The sequence below is a fragment of the Molossus molossus genome, unplaced genomic scaffold (assembly GCF_014108415.1).
Source record: "Molossus molossus isolate mMolMol1 unplaced genomic scaffold, mMolMol1.p scaffold_m16_p_6, whole genome shotgun sequence".
Classification (NCBI taxonomy): Eukaryota; Metazoa; Chordata; class Mammalia; order Chiroptera; family Molossidae; genus Molossus; species Molossus molossus.
Window position 1 is genome coordinate 36,248,621 of NW_023425399.1, and position 21,832 is coordinate 36,270,452.

Here is a 21,832-nt window from a genome sequence, read left to right on the forward strand (position 1 = left end):
AGCTGGAGAACCTGATGCTGCCACCAAGTCCCTCTGTGATACTGAAAATGTTTATTTAATTCTCTGAGCCTCACTTTTCTCATCTATAAAAGGAAGTTGGATAAACTCTATAGGCCCTGTCCAACTCTGAGAGTCAGTTCTGACTGAATAGTTTGCTCTCTTCCTGCCTAGAACTTATTTGTCAGAATTTTTTTAAAAAGGACTTACATGATGTATGACATATAACCTTGTTATTATGGAACACTTTTCTCCTCCAGCTATAACATATGTCTGAGACTTTATTTTGCTTTCCAGAATTTGCACAGATAAGTATAGCAAAGCAAAAGAGTGGCCTCTTATGAAACAGACAAGGTCTTCAATGGCCAGCTGTTTGCAGAATAGGTTGGTGGGCCAGCAGGACCTCCTATTTTAATATCGCACTGGACGTGCAGGAAAGGACCCTGCTACTCAAGGAAGAACCATCATGAACCCTTTCAAAAAGCCAGTCCTATTTTCCTGCCACTCCAGGACAACCTTCGCTCCAGAATAAAGGTTTTTAACCTCTTCAGGCCATGCACTCAGTGGTCTCTTGGGCTCTTTATATATTAAGGGGCTTTTAGGGCAAAGTGGAGAGCCACGAGCATCCCCTCTATCTTTACTAGTCTTGTGAGTATGTTTTAAAACATCAGGGAGTTGACGGTCCAGGTGTCCCACAAGCCTAGCTGTGGCGGAGAGAATGGAGCCCCTCTGAGCCTCTGGGGGGGGGGGGGTGACTTTCTCACTTCTGAGCACTGTGAGCCCTTCATAGTGCAAAGGACTCTAATGGAATAAACTTCTGGCTTTTTTTTTGTATTTCCCCTAGGGCTTAGAGCTTACCTCTAAGACTCCTTTCAGCTACAGTTTTCAGCAGTTTTCTAAAAGTTGCACCCATTGATCAAAGATTTACAGAGCATCTACTATGTGAATTCAGAAGTGAATGAGACAGACAAGCTCCCTGTCCTCATGCACATGATATGGAGTCCCTCCTCTATTAGACAGAAAGAACTGAAACTACTCACCTTATTCCCTGTGGAACTAATATTTGAACTTTGAAACAACCCTAGAGTAGGCATTTTTAGCTCCAAGTTAGAAAAGAGGAAACATATCCAGAGAGGTCAAATAACTTGCCCAAGAGGTTTCATGGCAAGTGGAATCCATCCAACCTCACTTTGCAGTAATTCCCTCATATATGGCACCTAAGATGAGGTGGTATCTCATGTCAGTCTGTTAGAACAGGAATGGGCAAACTGAGTCACGTGGTCCAGCTGCCTGTTTGTGTGCACAGTTTTAAAACACAGCCACACCCATTTGTTCTCGTGGGTTTTTTCTTTTTTACTGCCTTCCCACTGCAACAGTGACAGTGGGATAGAGCACTTGTGACAGTGACCTCAAAGGCCACAATGACAAAAAACTGCTATCAGAACACTCAAAAAAAAAAAAAAAAAAATGCCACCCTTCCCTCTTAGAATATAAGCACCTATGTTTGTGAGCTCCTGTAACAAGCCTCAAAATTTGGGTGGCTTAACACATGTTTTCAAAAGTTTATTTCTCAATCACACAATAGCCCAGCCAGGGTGGTCTGGGCAGAGGTAGAGTTGGGATAAGAGCTCTGCTCTTGGGAGCCAGGCTGATCATTGATCTAAGGCAGAACTATCCAGCCAGTAGACAAGGTGAAAAGGAAGAGAACATGCATATAGGACATTTTTATGGGCTAGATATGGAAACGACACATCACTTCCACCCACATTCTACTGGCCAAAAATCAATCACATAGCTGTATCTAAATGCATAGGATATTGGCAAACATGGTTTACAAGTATGTCCAGGAAGAAGAAAAAACAGGTTTTGGTGAACATATAACAGCTTCCACCTAATCCCTAAATGCTAATCATTCTTACACCCAGGAAAAAAGTCTCTAGTTTTGATTTCTCCAATCTGATTTAAAGCTCACATACAGTGTGCAGGTGTTTAATTTAAAAAACAATTTTATGGCCCTGGCCGGTTTGGCTCAGCGGTTAGAGCATCGGCCTGCGGTCCTGAGAGACCCGGGTTCGGTTCCCGCTAAGGGCATGTACCTCGGTTGCAGTTTGTCCCCGGCCCTGGTCGGTTGTGCGGGTGGCAGCCACTCGATGTGTCCCTTTCGCATCGATGTTTCTCTCTCTCTCTCTGTTCCTCTCTCTCCCCCCACTCTACCTGAACAAAAAATGGAAAAATGTCCTCGGGTGAGGATAAAAAAAAACAATTTTATGCGTTTAAACATTTTTTAATTCATTTTTTTATTGTTGACAGTGTTACAAATGCCCCCCACTTCCTCCTCTTGGTCCCCCTCCACCCATCCCTACCCCACCCCAGGCCTTAAGTTCATCCTTACCTTTTTGAGATACATACTGAAATATGTATATGTGAAATTATGAGATGTCATGAATTGCTTAAAAACAATCTCAGAGGGAGGAAGTGTATGATAGTATAGATGAGACAAGATTAGCCTTGAATTTTGTCGAAGTTGGGTTATAGCTTGTAATAATTCATTGTATTATTTTCTTTATCTTTGTATATATTTAAAAGTATAAATATATATATAAAAAGTTGTATTTTAAAGATTGCACTAACACTACTCTTTGCTGCCCTGAAATTGTTTTTAGTAAAAATATAAATAAAGTAAAAAAAAATAAAATCCTTACTACAAGATTATCTTCAATAGGTATTGTGACTTGTTGTTAATTTCTTTTATTTTCTGCAAATATTCCAGTCAAATAAGCTTGTCTACAAGATAAAGGGAACAATAATCAATAATAAAAGACAAAATCTATGAGGGAATAGTAGAAATGACAGAAGATTTAATATCCTTAGGTCAGCCACTTATAGTAGGAACACTCCCAAGAGAGTTAATCCATTAAGTAGGGTCTAAATAAAGACCAGATTTATTACATTCATTAAACAAACACTGACTGAGCAACTACTATATGCAAGGCCTTGTGCTTAGGTCTAGAAGTATGTTAATGATGAGGCAGGTGTCCCTGTCTTGAAGAATGTACTACTCGTCAGGACCAGTAATACCAGCTGCTATAGCAAACATCCCCAAATCACTGTGCTTTAAACAACAAAGTTCTGTTTCTCACCATTCAAGGTGAAATGAAAATATGCCTGGCCCAGTAATTCTCTGTTGAGTAGTAACTCAGAGGATAAGACTCCTTTGACCTCAGAGTCCTTTGCCGTGTAGAAAGGAAAAAGAGTTGTGTGTCACTCAGGAGGTTTTATGGCCATACATAGAAGGAACAAAATTCTTCACTGTCTTGCCTAGACAAGTGCTTCTAGAAAATGTTTCTTTAGCTGTGAACCTAGGAAAAAGAATACTGGATCCTGGAGGGGTGGAGGAGGAGGGGTGGGTGGAGGAGGAGGTGTGGATAGAGATATGCTCTGAAATGTTCTCCCAGAAAGGTGATTCAGATCTGGTGGAAGATGGACATGTAATCGGACATTTACTAGGTAGTAAGATCAATAATAAAGATATGAGGATGGTGCTATGAGAACCCAGAAGAATGTGGGATTTTTAAGACTTTCATCAGATATTGATAAGATTTCATAAGTGTGCTTGAAACTTAATTTATTCAGGCTATGAAATTTGTTATTCTTTTTCCACAAAAATGGTAAGCCCGTGTTCCCTAACTCCTCAAAAGCAGAGCCCTGCCGGCAGCCTTGTTTGACAACTTAGTCACAGAGCATGGACATTTATCAATACTAGTTACGTGTGCTTACTAGAACATAAACTCACCTGGAATTTGGATCTCACAGCGTGAAAGGATTTTAATAGCAGTCATTCATGCATTTGTTCAACATTTTATAAAGACTTCTGTCCCCCAAATTCAATTTACAATTTTAACAACATCTTACAAAGACTTTGATCTCCAACTCTCCCTTTACAAATTTACAAGAATTTACACTCACTGCAAGGATTTCTTTCCAGGGTTTTTTGAAAGTCATTTTTCCTTAGGATCCAAAAATGTTAATTTTAGATGAGAGGAGAGGCAGCTGAGGTTCACATGTGGAGACTGTGTGTGCTGAAAATGCAGGACACAGCAGCGCCTGGATTCTAATTTAGAACAGCCTGCCTCAGGCAATAGGAAAGTCATTTGTCCCTCTGCGCCACTTCACAATCTGGCGGGGGGGGGGGGGGTGGGGGCACGTAGTAGAGCCAGCCCTAAACTCTGTCTAGTTTGCCATCTTAATTTATATATTCCATCCATGTGCTGACTCTCCTGCTCCCCCCGTCTAAGTGATTCTAATTAAAAAACACACTGGAGGATCCTTGTGGGATCTGAAAGCTGCTGGGATCCTCTCTTTGATCTCCCATCTGAACCACCGACAGTCTATTGTTTCAAATTCTCCCCCAGCGCTCTAGTGGACAATTATTGGCATTTTAGAGCCTGGAGATTGCAATAAGATGCCTCACAGGACTGGCTGCCTAAACATCCAAAGCAAGCATTCCCGCTACCGCCCCCCCCCAACAAAAATACTGAAAAGGAAAATAGCGTGCTTTATAAACAGCTGCCAATTTATTAGTAAGATGCTAGAGGTGGTTAGAATTTTAAAGATGCTGAAGGCATCTTTAAAGTGGCAACTAGCCCTTCCTTCCCTGGACACAAATAAACCTAACCAGCACACCATACCTTAACCACTACTATTCAAATTCTGAAAAATGCCACCGTGACCTCTGGAACTTTCAGAATAATGAAGGTGTTTCTTGTCTTTATTTGGGTAAGACTTGGCTGAGGTGCCTTGGCGAGTAAAGATGTGAAGTCTTCGGAGGGTATTTGATTTAAGAATCTTTCTTCAGTTTGTAGCACAGGGAGGATGAAGACAGAAATGGGTCGGAGGGAGAAAGGCGTGCCAGCGGAAAAGGTTTATTTATTTCATATCTGTCACCAAGGGAGAAGCCGGAGGACCCACCCCAGGGGCACTGGATGAGAGATGGGCTTGGAAATTTGCGAAAAGCTTGTGTACAAACACCAGGACTGAGAGCTCCGCAAACCGGGTGGGAAGGGCTGGGCGGGCACAGGGGAGGAGGGGAGGAGGAAACAGGGTGGGAGGCGGGGGAAGCTCAGTATAAAAGGCAGCAGGCGTACAGAGCGCCCGCCACTCCGAGCCACTTCTGGAAAGCGGGAGTCACAGCAATATCGAAAGGGAGGGAAACGCGCGGTGCCACTGCAGTGATCTGAGCCCAAGGTCGGACCCAGTTTGTTCCTGCATCGGAGGCGAGGAACCCGCACCCTCTGCCTGACCCAAGCCCTTTCATTCGCCAGCTACCCCTGCAAGGCATGAGCGGCGCACGGGAGCCCGAGGCTGCAGAGCGGTCATGAGGCGGTGGCCCAGGAACGGCGGCTGTGCGTCTGCAGCCCCCAGATCCCCTCCGGGCGCGGCGCCTCCGGGATGAGCCCCCCGACCCGCGACTGCCAGATCTGAGATTTACCCCCAGTGACCCACCTGCGTACGGCGCGCCTGAGCCGCGAGCACCCGGCCCAGCAGCTTACCGCCGCGACACCTGCGCGCTGGACCAGGCCCACGCCCATCGAATCCGAGTCGCCTTCCTTCCCAGGCTCTACAAGGAGACACGGGTGCGTGAGCAGCGGTGCTCAGGAGGAGGTGGCCCACCGTCCAGGAGCGAGTGTTTAGATCCTCTGAAACGACTCTATCATCCCCCCACCGCCACCCCCTTACGCGCGCCAGCTTCAGGCGGGGGCGCAAAGTGGCAGACAGACACCTGGCTTGTCCTGCGGCCCCTCCGTTCTCCATCACCACAACTCCAACTCCACTTTGTCAATAAAGGTTTCTAAACTCGCTCAGCCACCCCCACCCACCCACCCACAGCCCCGAGCTTCAGTGCGCACAAGGGCTGTACCCTCGCCGGCCACAGCGACTTCGGCAGCGGTGGCGCGCACTTGGCACATCCCGGCTGGCGGACGCGTACCCAGGAGGGGCTCCCAAGTCACCTCCAAATAGTGATATCCCCGTGTACCCGGGGCCTCCATCTGGAGACAGCTCACCCTAGCACTTGGCTACGGGGCGGCGCGTCCCTCGTCCCGAAGTAGCCCAGGGAGGAGGGGAGGTGGCTCGTCGGGTGAGTGGCTCTGGGCGGGGGGAGCCAAGCGTGGAGGTAACTCCGGGCCGCCACTGAAGCCCTCCTCCTCCTTCTCCTCCTCCTCCTTCTCCTCCTCCTCCTCCTCCCCGCGCTCCTCTGGCGGCCGCTCCTGCTCCAGCTGCGGCGCCGCGGCCACATCTGGGGCGCCCATGTGCGCTCGGGGGTTCGGCTGCGTCCGCCCCGCCGCCGACCCCGCTGCCCCCTGCCCGCCGGGTGGTCCCAGGCCCGGCCTGGGTCCCGGGCAGCCCCCTGTCCCCGCCGCCGCAGGGAAGCGCCAGGGTTTGCTCCACAGCCGGCTTGGACGCCCCCGGCCCCGCCGTGGCTCCGCCGTGGTGCGGTGGCGGCGGCGGCGGTGGCGGTGGTTCCTGCTCCCCCGGCCCGGCGCGACCCGCCGGCCTGGGGAGCGGGGCCCCGGCGGGGGCCGAGGCGGGAGCCGGGCTGCCGGGCTCTGGAGCTCCGACTCCTCCTCCCCCGGCGCCACCGCCGTCGCCGCCCGCCGCGCCGGGTCCTAAAGCCGCGCGTCTCAAGAGGATGGTTCGCCTGGCGGCCGAGCTGCTGCTGTTGCTGGGACTGCTGCTGCTCACTCTGCACATAACGGTGCTACGCGGTACAGGAGCCTCCGACGGGCCCGACGCCGCCGCGGACAACGCCAGTCGGACCCAGCTGCAGGTGAGTGCGTCGCCGGAGAGGGGCGCGCGTGGCAGAGGGGACCTGGGTAGCGGGGTTCCGAGCTCGCGCTTGATGGATGTGAGGAGGCGGGTCCTCCGCCCCACCCGAGAGCAACTGTTTTGGCAGCAGTTTTGTCGGGGCAACCCGTCTTAGGCAGAGGCGGAGCGGGGATACGTGTTGGGAGGCTGGACTTGGCTCTGAGATCTGGCGGACGCGCTCCTCCAGGTCTGCCACAGGTCAGATATCTGGGGGTGAGAGGCGTGCAATAGGCAGAGGAAGTGTGGAGCATGTGTGTGTTTGCTTTGGGGTGCTGCCCGGCTTTGGTTGCCCTTTAGAGGCCCAGTAATATTACTCTGGGAGAGGAGGGGAGGAGAGGGGCCTGCGGAAGGAGATTTTATAGGATAATATCCCCAAACTGGATTTGGGAGCAAGAACTCCGGTGAGTCTGCCCCTTCAGAAACAATACCAAAGGTCAGGAAATAACTTCCCAAGGGGAGAGGCCAGACATCCTCTCTTGTTCCACGCGGTCCCGGGGCCAATGATGACCTTTATGGGCTTCATACAAGGCTGCAGAATGCGGTCCAGGGGAGGACTCAGAGTCAAGGCACCTGCCGTGCTTTGGGCAGGAGTTACCTCCAGCTTTTAAACTTATAGTGAGGATTTCTTCCGGTGCTCTGCCCTTTGGGAATGGAGTTCTAATGATGGATTTTAGCTCCCAGCCCAGGGAGGGGAGGTGGGGGTCGCGACTGGGGAGTGGGCGTTATTCAAAAGGTGAGTTTTGGTTTCTGAATAAGGGATTGCTCAGGCTTTCCAGCCGCTACCTTGGAAAGCGCTTTTCCTTGGGTCTAGGAGTGTGACAACTGTCAACTTGGGGCAAAGGTAAAAGTCCGCAGAGATTTTCTCAGAAAGCAGGGGAAATTCTCTGGTTCCTAAATCTCCTCCTCAAATTAGCTCTTCTAAACTCTTTGTTCTGCAAAGTCGAGATAAGTATTATTGTTTCTAAAAGACTTTACAATCATTGTCTCTTACTCGTTTCTTACCTCTTTATGTAATTTGTTAAGGAAAAACTTTGCTCTTAAAGAGCGAATTCACTTCAACACTTAAAACAGTGCTTACTATGCTACTGTTTTAAGTCCTTTACAAAATTAAACTGATTTAATGAGGAACTATATTATTAATATCCCCCCTTTACAAATGCAAAACAATAGACGAGGTACAGAAGGTTAAGAAATTTGCCAAAGTTCACACATTCCAAACTCTTGATTAATTACACCAAGTTTTCTCTCTGCCAGGGTGTCATAGACTAAAGTAAGGTGACCCTTGCACATCTGTAAAACCAGGAATGGAAACGTATATATACACCTCAGAGCCTAAAGTTCTCTCAATTATGGGACATTTATGAAAATGTCTTAACTTTGTGGGGTCCTCTCACCTTCTCCTCTGGGCAAACAGGTATGAGGTCAAACTGATAGAATTCCCTTGGGGAAATTGAAAATAGTGCCATTCTATAGACTGTGGTACACCCAACAGTCATATAGGAATAAGTCTTAATATCTTCAAGATTTCTGGAAGTCATATTTTATACATGATGCTTTCTTTCCTCATGGACTCGTGAAAAGCTGCAAAAGTGATGTTCTATGGAAAAGTAAATTTGGCAGATTTTTTAATGAGGTGCTTGCTATCATTAGAAGAACCTGGGGCTGGCCTTTTCCGCCTGAACAGTAAAGTAATGAGAGAAGCAGCTGGTGGAAGTGGCAACTGCAAAGGGGAAGTGGATTACATTCTCCAAAGCGCCTTTGGCTGAAGAACTGCCCCAAGAGAGCAGAAGAAATACAGTTTTTAGAAAGAGTAATGCTCCTAGGAATAACTTGGGTCCCATGGAGCTGCTGATCCTCCAGCTTCAGTTTATCTTATAGTGGTGTTTAGTTATTCTGTCCACTCAATGCACTTATCCAGGCAGAATGATGAGTTTAACAGTTTAGTCCATAATTTCACTCTCTTTTGTAATTTGTTATTATAAAAGTTTTATAGTCTTCCTGACTAAAAAAGTTTTATAGTCTTCATTGGCCCTCTGACTCCCCAAAGGTATTATGATTCAAATGGAGAATGTATGTTCCACCAAGTAAGGAGTTCTGCAAAAGAAATTTATTAGCCTGTTGTTTCAGACCCCAGAAAGTAAATTCACTAGTAGCAGGTGTATTTGAAAACAAAACTGTGAATGATATATTCTTTCTGTTTCTTGGACATTTTTAACCTATCTTAAACCCCATTTAAAGGTATTGACTCTGTGTTATCTTAAGCTACTAAAATCATTATTTGCAACTGGAAAATGAATTCTTATAGTACATTATCTTTTGTTATCTTTGCTTAAAACATTCTAAAATATGAGGTTGGAATCAGAAACACAAAATGGTAGGTTTATTTACCCAAATTATAGTATATTTTTGGATCATTTAAAAAGAGATGCACTCTTATATTTAAGATCTGGTGATTTTGACATATTAATAACACCCAGTAAATAGTAGTAAGAATAACAGCCATAATAGCTAAGATTTGTAAAATGCCTTTGTGTGTCAGACACTGTTCTTAGTACTTTAAATATATTAACTTTTTAAATCCTTGCAAAAATCTCACATGAATTAGGTATTATTATTATCTCTATTTCAAATGAAAAAAAATAAGGTTAAGTAATTTGCCAATGGTTGCACAGCTAAGAAGTTGCTTAATTTGTTTTTGTTACTTTATAGTATAAAAATTTTTGAAAAAAAATAGTTGTATTCTAAATTCTTGGAAAAGTCATCATGTTGCTATAAGAGAGAGAAAGCCTTTAAATAATTTACATTTTCAAACATCTCAACAGTTCTATTGTGTAAATACGCATATATACACATACATTGACACATCATATATATATATATATATATATATGTATATATATATATATACTAACATGATTTTTTTGGTAGTTTCAGCATACTCGGGGATAGATTATTTTTAACTCTGTGATTTTGCCTGTACTACGAGGTGGCAGTACGATGCTTTGAGCACACTATTTCTATTAGATTTGTGGCTTATGCAAATAATAATGTTAGTCTTTGTACTGTTTTTAGTATTTTAAAATATCTAACAAGAAATTATACAGTTGTTTGCAACAGCTGCAAAAAATACACAGAGACATCAAGTTTTTTCACTTTTGAATGAAATCTTATCTCCTTACTGAAATAGGTTTGACTCATTTTGATCAGATACACAGATTAGCTTTTTCATATGTCTTTAATTTATAATAGTAACAAAACAATTATATATACCAAAAGCAGCCTTGAAGATAGAACATCTCAAAATATATAACCCATAGGTAATAATATCTCTTTTACTTGAAATTCAAATAAGTACCTCTCTACTAAATTTCAGTCATATTTAGAATCATGAATTTATATAGATTTTAAATAGTAAAACTAGAACTCATTAAGATGGTGACATTTAAGAAAGTATTATAAAAGATCAAATTGGTTATGTTTTATTTTTTTAAATTCTCACCTGAGTATATTTTTTCATTTATCTTCAAATAGAGTGTGAGGAAGAGAGAGAGAAACATCGATGTGAGAGAGGCACAGTCATTGGCTGCCTCCCATAGGGCCCCAAGCAGGGCCTGGGACTGAATGGCAACAGAGTTACATGCCCTTGATCAGTATTGAACCTGCAGCTCTTTGGTCTTTAGGCCGACACTCCAACCGCTGAGCCAAACTGTCCAGGGCCAAATTAGTTATTTTTACAGTAACATTAAAGCAGACCAGACTCTGAAATGTAACTAAATATCTTTGTTCTCTATCTCCTAACTACAATCTTCTAGGCACTTTCTCCCTTTGTTCCTCTACTTGCACTCAAAAAACAAGCGTAGCTTCTTGTACTCACTGCTTCTCTGGATTCAAGAGTTTATCTGAGCTATTTATAGCAATAGAAGCAAAAGAAACATTTATTTGTACTTAATACAAATAAGGTTTCTTATAATGATCTTATGGTATTTATATACCCATTTCACAGATGAGGAAATTGAGGCCTGCAGAGATCTGAGTAAATTGCCCAAGGCCACACAGCTGTAGTGGGGCAGAGCCAGGATTCAGACCCAGGCAGGCTGACTGTGGAGCCCAAGTTCTTGCTCCAGTCCATCAACAAGACTCCTCCAGTCTGACTCAAGTCAACAGCCACTGGGTTTCTTGTTTTGTGACTTGTTTTCCAGGCATGCTGTTCTCTTATCCCTGCAATTTTTTATAAATTATAAATAACTGTCCCAGTTAACTATTGCTGCCTAACAAACCACCCCAAAACTCGGTGACTAAACAACTGCCATTTTATTTGCTCATAAGTTTGTGTGTCAGAAACTTCTCTGGACTCACCTGGGTGGTTCTGCTAATCTCTCCTAGGATTGCTCATATGGTAACAGCCTTCTGTTGGCTTGACATAAATTGGTGGTCCAAGATGACCTCACTCATATGTCTGATGGTGGGTGGTAGCTGTCACCTTGGCTCTCTCTCCATATAGCCTTTAATCCTCAAGGAGGATTTAGCTGCATGTCTTTTTTATTATTATTAATTTATTTTTGTTACAGATGTTTCTCCTTTTTCCCCATTGACACCTCCTCCAGATCTCTGCTCCCCCCACCCCCATCCCCAGCATTGTTGTCTATGTCCATGGTTATTCATACATGCATATAAATTCTGTGGTTTATCTCTTCCTTCCCCCTTCCTCCTCTTCTGAGGTTTGTCAGTCTACACCCTACTTCTGTGTCTCTGGATCTATTTTGTTCATCAGCTTTTTTTGTTCATTTTATTCCACAAATAAGTGAGATCATGAGATATTTGTCTTTCTCTGATTGGCTTGTTTTGCTTAGGATAATACTCTCCAGGTCCCTCCACGTGGTCTCAAGGATAAGAGATCTTTCTTTCCTACAGCTGCATAATGTTCCATATGTACAACAGCTTTTTCATCCATTCATCTACTGATTAACATTTGGGCTGTTTCCAGATCTTAGCAATTGTGAATAGTGCTGCTATGAATGTAGGAGTACTTATATTCTTTCTGATTGGTGTTTTGGGCTTCTTAGGGTATATTCCTAGAAGTGGGATCACTGGGGCAAATGGAAGTTCAATTTTTAATTTTTTGAGGTACCACCATATTGTTTTCCATAGTGGCTGCACCAGTCTATATTCCCACCAGCAGTGTACTAGAGTCCCCTTTTCTCCACACCCTCAACAGCACTTGTTGTTTGATGATTTGTTGATGGCGGCCATTCTGACAGGTGTGAGGTGATACCTCATAGTTGTTTTCATTTGCATCTCTCTCATGATTAGTGACATTGAGCAGTTTTTCATATGCTTCTTGGCCATTTGTATGTCCTGTTTGGAGAGGTGTCTATTTAGGTACTCTGCCCATTTTTTAATTGGGTTCTTTGTCTTCCTTTTGTTGAGTTGTATGAGCACTCTATATATTTTGGAAATTAACTCCTTATCTGATGTATTGTTGGCAATTATGCTCTCCCATATAGTGGGTTCCCTTTCCATTTTGAGGCCTGTTTCTTTTGCTGCACACCAGCTTTTTAGTTTGATGTAGTCCCATGTGTTCATTTTTTCCTGTTTCTCTTGCCTGAGGTGATGTATCAGTGAAAATTCTGCTGAGTATAATGTCTGAAATTTTGTTGCCTACATTTTCTTCTAGAATTTTTATGGATTCACGAGTCACATTAAGTCTTTTTTCCATTTTCAGTTTATTCCTGTGTGTGGTGTAAGTAGGTGATCTAGCTTCATTTTTTTGCATGTAGCTGTCCAATTTTCCCAACACCATTTATTGAAGAAGCTACCTTTACTCTACTGTATGCTCTTGCCACCTTTGTCAAATATTAATTGAGCATGACTTGGGTCAATTTCTGGGTTCTCTGTTCTGTTCCATTGATTCATATGCCTGTTCTTGTGCCAGTACCAGGCTGTTTTGATTACAATGGCTTTGCAGTATAATCTGATATCTGGTATTGTGATCCCTCCTACTTTGTTCTTCTTTTTCAAGATTGCTGGGGATATTCGGGGTCTTTTTTGGTTCCATATAAACTTTTGGTGTATTTGTTCTGGTTCTGTTGAATATGTCGTTGGTATTTTGATGGGGATTGCATTGAATCTATAGATTGCTTTGGGTAGTATGGTCATTTTAATGACATTAATTCTTCCAATTTATGAACAAAGTATATGCTAACCTGAGGACATTTTTGCATTCATCTTCAGATACAACAGAAGGGAGAGAGGGAGGAAGAGAGAGAGAGAAACATTGATGTGAGAGAGACACATTGATTGGTTGCCACCTGCACGACCCCAACCAGGGCCGCGGACAAACTGCAACCAAGGTACGTGCCCTTAGCAGGGAAACAAACCTGGGACTCTGGTTAGCGGGCCAATGCTCTAACTGCTGAGCCAAACTGGCCAGGGAGGTTTTCTAATGTGTTTTGTGTCGTGGTTCAATCTCCCTCTCTTGCAACCTCACAGCTCTTTCTTCCCCTCTTTAATCATTAGTTTCCTGTCCTCAATCTCCTCTCCTCTCCTCCCTTCGCCTTCCCTGTCCACTTCCTCGCCTTGTCACTCTCCTCCTTCTCCTTCTTATTATATATTTTTTTCTCTTTCTGCTTGCATTTGTAAAGCTTTTTTAATGATAAATAATTTCCATACAATAAAATGAATGGGTCTTAAGGTGCAGTTCTGTTTTTGACAATTGTATATGCCCATGTAGCTACCATCACAATTAGGATATAGAAGGTCCTCATAACCCCAGATAGTCTTCCAGTGCACCTCTGTAGGCAGTTCACCCCTCTCAGAGACAATCAATGTCTGACTTCTGTACCACAGGTTAATTTTGCCTGTTCCACATCTTCATATAGATGGAATCATACTATACGTATTTTTTGGTGTGTCTGACCTCATTTGCTCAACATAATGTTTTTGAAAATTATTTGTGTTGTTGTGTTTATAAGTAGATTTCTCATTTATATTGCTCAGTGGTATTCTGCAGCAATACTATACCACAATTTATTTACCCATTCCCCTATTGATGGACATTTGGGTTGTTTCCATTATTTTGGATATTATGAATAAGACCATATTAACATTCTTGTACAAGCCTTTCTGTGTATCTGCATTTTCATTTCTTGTGAGTCAATACCTGGTAATGAAACTAACACAGCCTCTATTCTTGATATTATTATGAGATTCTTTCAGAGAAATTCACTTTTCTAGAGATCTTTCTTTTACTTCACAACTCTGTATTGTTTCATTTAATTGGTTACATCTGTTTTATACCTACCAGAAATCATTCCTTCTTCCATACACGGCCCCTTCTCAGCTTTCCACTTCTGTTGTGATTTATTTTTCTATTTTGTCTGCCTCTTCAAGACAGTTTGAAGAGGGTAAAGAAGTAAACAAAAATGTTTGGTCCACCACCTTGAACTGAAACACTCAATTTTACTTTCTTTATACAAACCAGAAGAAAATTATACTATTTGTGCAACCATTTCATTCATTTTATTTCTCATGTTCTAACAGGCATTCATCTGTGAGGCTGGAGGACAGTCTCAGAGGCCATGAACACTACCCATTCAGTAAGGAAGAATCTATTTTGGGTTTAAAGCCTCCAAAGGAAAGAATCCCATAACCATCATCTGTTTGTCATATAAGTGGTTTTTTTTACCACCTTCCGGGTCAGAACATTTTTCTATGATGTGACCTTTAAATCTTATTTCATGTTCACATCTTTCTTCCCAGTATGTATGAGCAGGTGACTGCCCCCCCTTCAAAATATCTGTAGGACTGAAGGTTATTATTTAATAGTTCCTGTCTTTTCCAGATTTGATTACTCAGTTTCTTTCTTTCTTTCTTTCTTTTTTGATTTGTGGGTAGTTTATCACAGGTCAGGCATAAAATTTAACATTTTAAAAAGGATAATTTCTTTCAACTAAGAGTAAGTATGAATAAAACTTAGACTTTCATGGAAGAAACACAAGTTGTGAATAAATACATATTTATTTATTTTTATCTTTATTGTTAAAAGTAACAGATGTTCCCTCATTTCCCCCCCAATGATCCCCTCCTCCCCACTCCCACTCCCCTCCTGCTTTTCCCAAACAATTGTCTGTGTCCATTGGTTGTGCATATCTGCATAAAAGCTCTTTGGTTTATCTCTTCCCAACCCCATCCCCCTTCTCTCTGAGGTTTGTCAGTCTGTTCCTTGCATCCATATCTCTGGATATATTTTGATTGTCAGCTTAGTTGGTTCATGATATTCTATAAATAAGTGAGATCTTGTGGTACTTGTCTTTCTCTGACTGGCTTGTTTTGCTTAACATAATATTCTCTAGGTCCCTCCATGTCATCTCAAAGGTAAGAGATATTTCTTTCTTATAGCTACATAGTGTTCCATTGTGTAAATGTAGATTACTCAGTTTCTTCTCTTCATTGGTCATATCTTACATCCTTGTTGTGGTTTCTGTGGCTCTCTTGTTTCTCTGTCATCTTCTGAGAACATCATTTTTTTTTTTTTTGCAACCCTTGGCTTGGGATTTTATGATTTATAAAGAAAAGGATGATGATGAAGTCCCTTTCTTCAGTGATAGCTAAGAATATCCCTCTGTCTATATTCATCCCCTATAAGACAGAAGATTACTTAGGAAATAAGATAAGGGCATCAGTTTAAGGCTCAGGATTATATACATTGAGTTTAAGAAACAACAAGAAAATGTGTTATTGAAAAAAAACAAACAGATCTCATTTTACATTTTATTTAAACCTTGTCTGTACTCCCTTTCCATAAGAACTTCATAAGTAGCCATCAATATAAAAGATATAAAGCTCAACATTTCTTTCTGTGACACATTAGTCCAGATGTTAGGTGGAGTGCATGCTAAAAATGTCAACATGCTGGTGCACAGCACTCCTCTTGGGACTAAGCACTCACTCACTGCCCACTGTAGTACTGGCTCAATAACATAACCTATGGCCCCTCCCCTTCTCCGACTTCCTTCCCCTTCCCCTTCCAGCTTCCTGGGCTCATCTCCCAGTTATACTATTTATTCTTTGTCTCTAGTTTTGCTTCTGGGAGAACCCAAACAAAACGTAGCACTACTCAACCTAAGTCATGAAGATAGCAATGCCTTCCATAGGTAGCAACAGTGCAGGAAAGCTAAGAGGCAGAGTTTCATGGGGCACCTGCTGCTGCTTCTTGTCATTAACCAAGTAGAAGTCTGTTAGTCTCAGAACGGGGTGTGCTGTGGGCAGCAATGGAATCAGGCCATGCCAGCCTCCCTCCTCCAAAGCAGCTGGGAATAGGATAATTCCAAAACTTTAGAAATGCAAAGGTCAGGCCAAAGCAAATCCTACAAATTGCTGTTGTTTGGAGAGCTAACTGGTCACCTTTCTCCTGCAAGCCTGATCCTGTGCTTGTTTGCTATTTTAGGTGGGAGGATGAGTGGCAATGAGAAGTCATCAAAGGTGTGTGGGATTGTCATCTAATGCCTGAACAAGGCATAGGCCAAGTTACCTTGATAAATATAGCTTTACATTGACTCCCCAAGCACAGACCAGCATGTGTCACTAGAAAGTTGTCTCTGTAAACTGAGTAGAAGTAAAAACAGTAGGTTAACTACCCCTTCTTCCTGTTAGCCTGACCCATCCACATTTTGGTAAACACCATCATCTTTCACAGAGTGTTCTCCGTGATGGATGTACCTCTGTAAGAGAGTAACATGTCCCTCTCTCCCTGCACCACCCTGGAAGAGACAGTGCTATAGGGCCCATGGAATGGTAGTGTTATATCTTCAAGTTTGGGGCCATGGACTGCTAGACTCATATGTTGGGGCACCCCAATCCTCAGATGTTTAACAGAAGGGACCTGGGAAAAGGAAGGAAGACTGTGAATGTAATTGACCTCTTCCTGCTGGATACTACATCTCTATTTTCAAAAATAACAAGGTGTGGCTGGAATCTGTATGAAGGATGCAGGGAAGCTGGAAATGATGTCATAGGCCACCCTGTGTTAACTTACTCCCTCAGGCATCCAGATAGAATATTCATGCTAATGCCAATGAGACAAATAAAAAACATGCCTTGGCTCCCAGCCACCTCTTGGCCATAAGGATGGAAAGAGAATGAGGGAGAAAGTGGCACTGTATTAATATTTTTTGTATTACAGCTTTATTGAGCTATAACTGACATACACTGAACTGGAATTACATATTTAAAGTGAACAACCTAATGAGTTTGACACCTGTGAAACCATCAGCACTATCAAGATGTTGAAGAAATCTACTATCTCCAAAATTTTCCCATGCTCCTTTGTGATTCCTCCCTTCTTCTCCAGCAATCTCTAGACCACCATGGATCTGCCTTCTGTTGCTCTGGATTAATTTTTGCATTTACTAAATTTTTGTATAAGTAAAATAATACAGAATGTACAGTACAGTAAGCCTCTTTGCTCACCATAATGATTTTGAGATTCATCCATGTTGTTTTGAGCATGAAGAGTTTGGCTCATTTATTTTCCATTAACATTCCATTGTATCAATTACAATATGCTTATCCATTCACCCATTGAAGCACAACAGGTTGTGTTCCAGTTTGGGCCTATTACAATAAAGGTGCTATGAACATTCAGGTATGAGTCTTTGGGTAAACATATGCTGTCACTTCTCTTGTGTGATTACTTAAGAGCAGAGTGGCTGGGTCATATGGTAGATGTATCTTTAGCTTATGATGAAATTATGGCAATCTTTTTAAGGTACTCACATACCATGTTTAGAATCTACATTTCAGGAATATCATTAGAAAACTTCAGACAGTTTAGAAGTTGAATCCCAGGATTATACCTTCCTACTGTTAAAACATAGGTGTGTGATCTACAATATAGTATGAAAAACTAAAAGGAGGAGAGAAGATACTGTCTCCTTGAAAAGAATTCTTCTATTTTTGTTAGAATGGCCAAAGTACAAATGTGCCATGGGTCTCAACTCTCCAGGTGATGGTGGCCACTGTAGTGGTGGAAGGGAAGTTAGGTGCTGGGCAGGAAGATACGACAGGTATCCCAGCAGAAGACTCAGCTGCCTGCCTGTGTTCCCTTTCCCTATGCCTTACCAGACTAGAAATTAAGAAAACCAGATATAGATGTATCTTCTGCCTGGGGATTCAATTACATTGTGACTTTGGAAATATGGTATTTGTTATGAGCCCCAAATGAATTGGAAGCCAAATTTATTGCTGGATATCTTCAAATTTCAGGAAGTAGAACAGACAAAATTACAAAAGAGAGAGATCTCATTAGGTGTTTCTGATCCTTAGCCCAGGAAATGGGCTGAGAACATGTTAACATGAGCCAACCTCCTGGCCACTCTGGTTATTAGGGAAATGCAGATTATTAGACACACACAGTATTCTCACTGGAGGGCCAGGACTGTCCTTCCATTACACATAAGGTGCCCATCCGCTGGCCCATGTTCACCAGGTGCAGTTGTGGCCCAGAGGGACAGGTGAGACGCTCCAGAGGACTTCTCTGCCCTTGTACCCAGAGTGTGCTCTGTGGAGCAGCAGCAGCAGCAACAACTCCTAGGTGCACCTCAGAAAGAGAATCTCAGGCCCCACCCAGAACTACTGAGTCAGGATCTTAACAAAGGCCCCAGGTTAATCAAATACACAATACAGAAGCACTGGTCAAGATGCTTGCTTTTATTGCAAGTTGCAAGTCTCAGAAAGTACTTAATACAGGTCAGGTATTACTTAACTATTGCCCAAATATGCCACATGGAAATTACCCCAAAATTTAGTGGTCTGTAACAATAAGCATGTATTCTCACACTTGTAGGTCTGTGGGTTGGCTGGGGTTCAGTAAATCTAGGCAGGCGAGGTTACAAGCTGTGGGTTGGGTTTGGGTGTCCTCCATGTGTCTCCTATACTTCTGCAACTAGCAGGCTACCTGCTGTGCATTTTTCTCCTGACAATGAAAAAGCACAGAAAGGCAGAGGTGAACCCAAATGAACAGGACACTTCAGCCTTTGCTGGAGTCACACTGTTAGCACCCTGTCAGCCAAAACTAGTCACAAAGCTCACCTGAGTGGCCAAAGGCTATGGATTTGTGTAAGTTTTGCCTCTGCTTCTCACTTATGTGTGCCCTTAGGCAAAAGCCTCTTGCTTCTCTGTGCTTCTTGTCCTGTTCAGTAAAATGGGATAATAGTAGCTACATCATTGGGAGGTTATAATGTTGTGAGGACCTTGGTGCATAGGAATGGTTTAACTCATGGGTGTTAGTATTACAGAGCTGTGCAAGTCGTTTCAACTTTGCATTTCATATCTAAGAATAGACATCTTCGTGGGATAATCTATCAAATTTTGAAGTTTATCTTCAGAATTGATGATGATGATGATGATGATGATGATGATGATACAAAGGCTAACACTGTGCATGTCTACTGGACCAGGAACTGCTATAAGAACTTTATGCATTTACATTTTTAGTTCTTATCATGGCCCAAAGGAGATTGTCTCTATTTTGCAGCTAAAGAAACTGAGGCAGAACATCAGGAAATCAAGGTTTAACATCTGATTGTCCTGAGTACCTCATGTAGAGGGAAACATATCATAGAACTGATGCAGTCCAGACTGGCTCCATGTGGCTGACACACATTCTGCCTCATTCCAATCAGTGATGCTTCTAAAGAGCCTGTTCTTGGCTCCTTCTTCCATGTGGGAGAAGGAAAAGACAGGGGCAGCTCAAGAGAAGAAACTAGGGAAGCAACTAGCCCCCTCCTCCACCCTGCCTAACCATGCAGCTATGCCTGGCACACGGATGCCTGATGGATTTGCAGAACATTTCCAGTGAAACCCAAACATTACCTAGGGCTGTGATGTGAAGCTGCTCAGCTTGGCTCTGGGCCAGAGTTGGGCCGAGGGCAAGGGTGGAGCCCAAAGGATGCTGCCTCTGAGAAATTAGAGCAGGAAAAGGCTGCAGATTGCTGTCAGCACAGGACTCTGCCCATCAGAAGTTGTCTCTGAGTCAAGATACACATGTCCATCTCTTTCCATCTTCCTTCCGAATGGTCTCCTTGTGTGTTTTAACTGCCTAAAAATCATGTGTCCATGGTAGGCATGGAACTGTGTCTGCCAATATGTTACTCATAAAAATGGAGTTGTAACCACTTTCACTGACCAAGGGGCACCCTTTCTTCCTTCCTTTCTCAGACATAATAAGAGAAACAGGGCACGCCTGGGGACAGTTGTTCAAACTCTGTGAGCTGGATATTCTGCCTTTTTTTTTTTTTTTATCCTCACCCGAGGACAGTTTTTGATATTTTGTTCAGATAGAGAGGGAGGGAGAGAGAGAGAGAGAAACATCGACACGAAAGGGACGCATCGAGTGGTTGCCACCCACACGACCCAACCAGGGCCGAGGACAAACCACAACCGAGGTACGTGCCCTTAGCAGGAACCGAACCTGGGTCTCTCCATACCGCTGGCTGACACTCTAACCGCTGAGCCAAACCGGCCAGGGCGATATTCTGCTTTTTAATTGCTGTTGCTGGCCATAAGGACTTCTTCTTTGTGACTAATTAGACTCTCCCTTTCTTCAGAGTGTCACAAGGTCTTCTGAGGAACAAGTGGTCAGAATTTTTTCAGTGTTTTCATAGCTGAGAGTAGTTTTATATTTTCTTTTTTATTTATGGCATTACATTCTTAATATCTGATAAGCCTGTGGACCACTCTGGTTCCAGATCTTTTTCTGTTATTCTTTCTAAATTCCTGACTGCCCTGCACCCCCAGTGAATTTGATTTTTTGTTTCATTGTATTTGTGATAAGCTGTGTCCCACACTTCAGGGGTGTTCTACAGCACTCTTTTCTCCCTCTGAACCCCAAATGTTGAGTTGGGACCAGTCTCATTTTAAGTATCTTAATAGTTTATTAATTTCGTGACAATCACCCGAAAACAAACAAACAAACAAAAAATAGTACTAACTGGGTAGATAGCTATAGTAGAAAGGAAAAAACAACTTTTAAAAATGTATCACCACTGTCCAGCTGGTGTGGTTCAGTGGTTGAGCATCGACCCATGCACCAAGAGGTCACCGGTTCAATTCCTGATCAGGACACATGCCCAGGTTGTGGGCCCAATCCTCAGTGTGGGGCATGCAGGAGGTGGCCAATTGATGTTCTCTCTCATCAATGTCTCTCTCTCTCTCTCTCTCTCTCTCTCTCTCTCTCTCTCTCTCTCCCCCCCCTCTCTTCCTCTGTCTAAAATCAATAAGGGAAAAAAAATTTTTTTTAATGTATCACCACTAAAAATACGAAATCAGTCGATTATCCCATCAGAATAGCAAAATGAATAATAAAAAAAAACAAACCTGAAGACACCAAGGATTGGCAAGAATGTAAAACACCTATAGAGAATGTAAACTGATATGAACGTGGTGGAAAATTGTTTTTGCAAAGTAACTACTGAAACAGAATGTATATATGTACCCTCTCACCCAGCAATCCCACCCACCCCAGGTATATAGCCAACAGAAACATATTCATGTATGTACTCAAAGACCTGGAAAAGAATGCTCATAGCAGCTCTATTTAAAATAGCCCCAAATTGAAAATGACAGAAATGCCCACCAATGATAGAATGGTTAATAATTCAGTAAATGCACATTCTGGGAATGAACAGATGACAACTACAGGCAACATGTACAACTTCACACGTGTGAGGTTGAGTGAAATAAGCCAGGCACAAGAGAGTACATGCCATGTAATCCTGTTCCTGTGAAGTTCATAACCAGGACAAAGTAATCCATGTTGTTGGAAGATTAGTTAGGACACTGCTTACCCTTGTCAAGGAGTCACCAGAAGGGAGTACAATGGCCATCTGGGGTGCTGGTAATGTTCTGTTTCTTGGTCTGAGTGCTGGTTACACAGGTGTGTTCAGTTTGTGAAATCCCACCGAGTTGAATAGTT

General features: G+C 42.9%; 1 protein-coding gene across 1 annotated transcript in view; it reads left to right on the forward strand.

Moving 5' to 3' along the window:
- The first annotated feature begins 6,685 nt into the window (after window positions 1-6,685).
- Window positions 6,686-21,832, forward strand: part of ISM1 (isthmin 1) — a 69,718-nt gene continuing 54,571 nt past the window's right edge. The window contains exon 1 of the mRNA XM_036245155.1: window positions 6,686-6,823. Within this exon, the coding sequence (XP_036101048.1) occupies window positions 6,686-6,823 (138 nt within the window). The remainder of the gene's footprint in view (window positions 6,824-21,832) is intronic.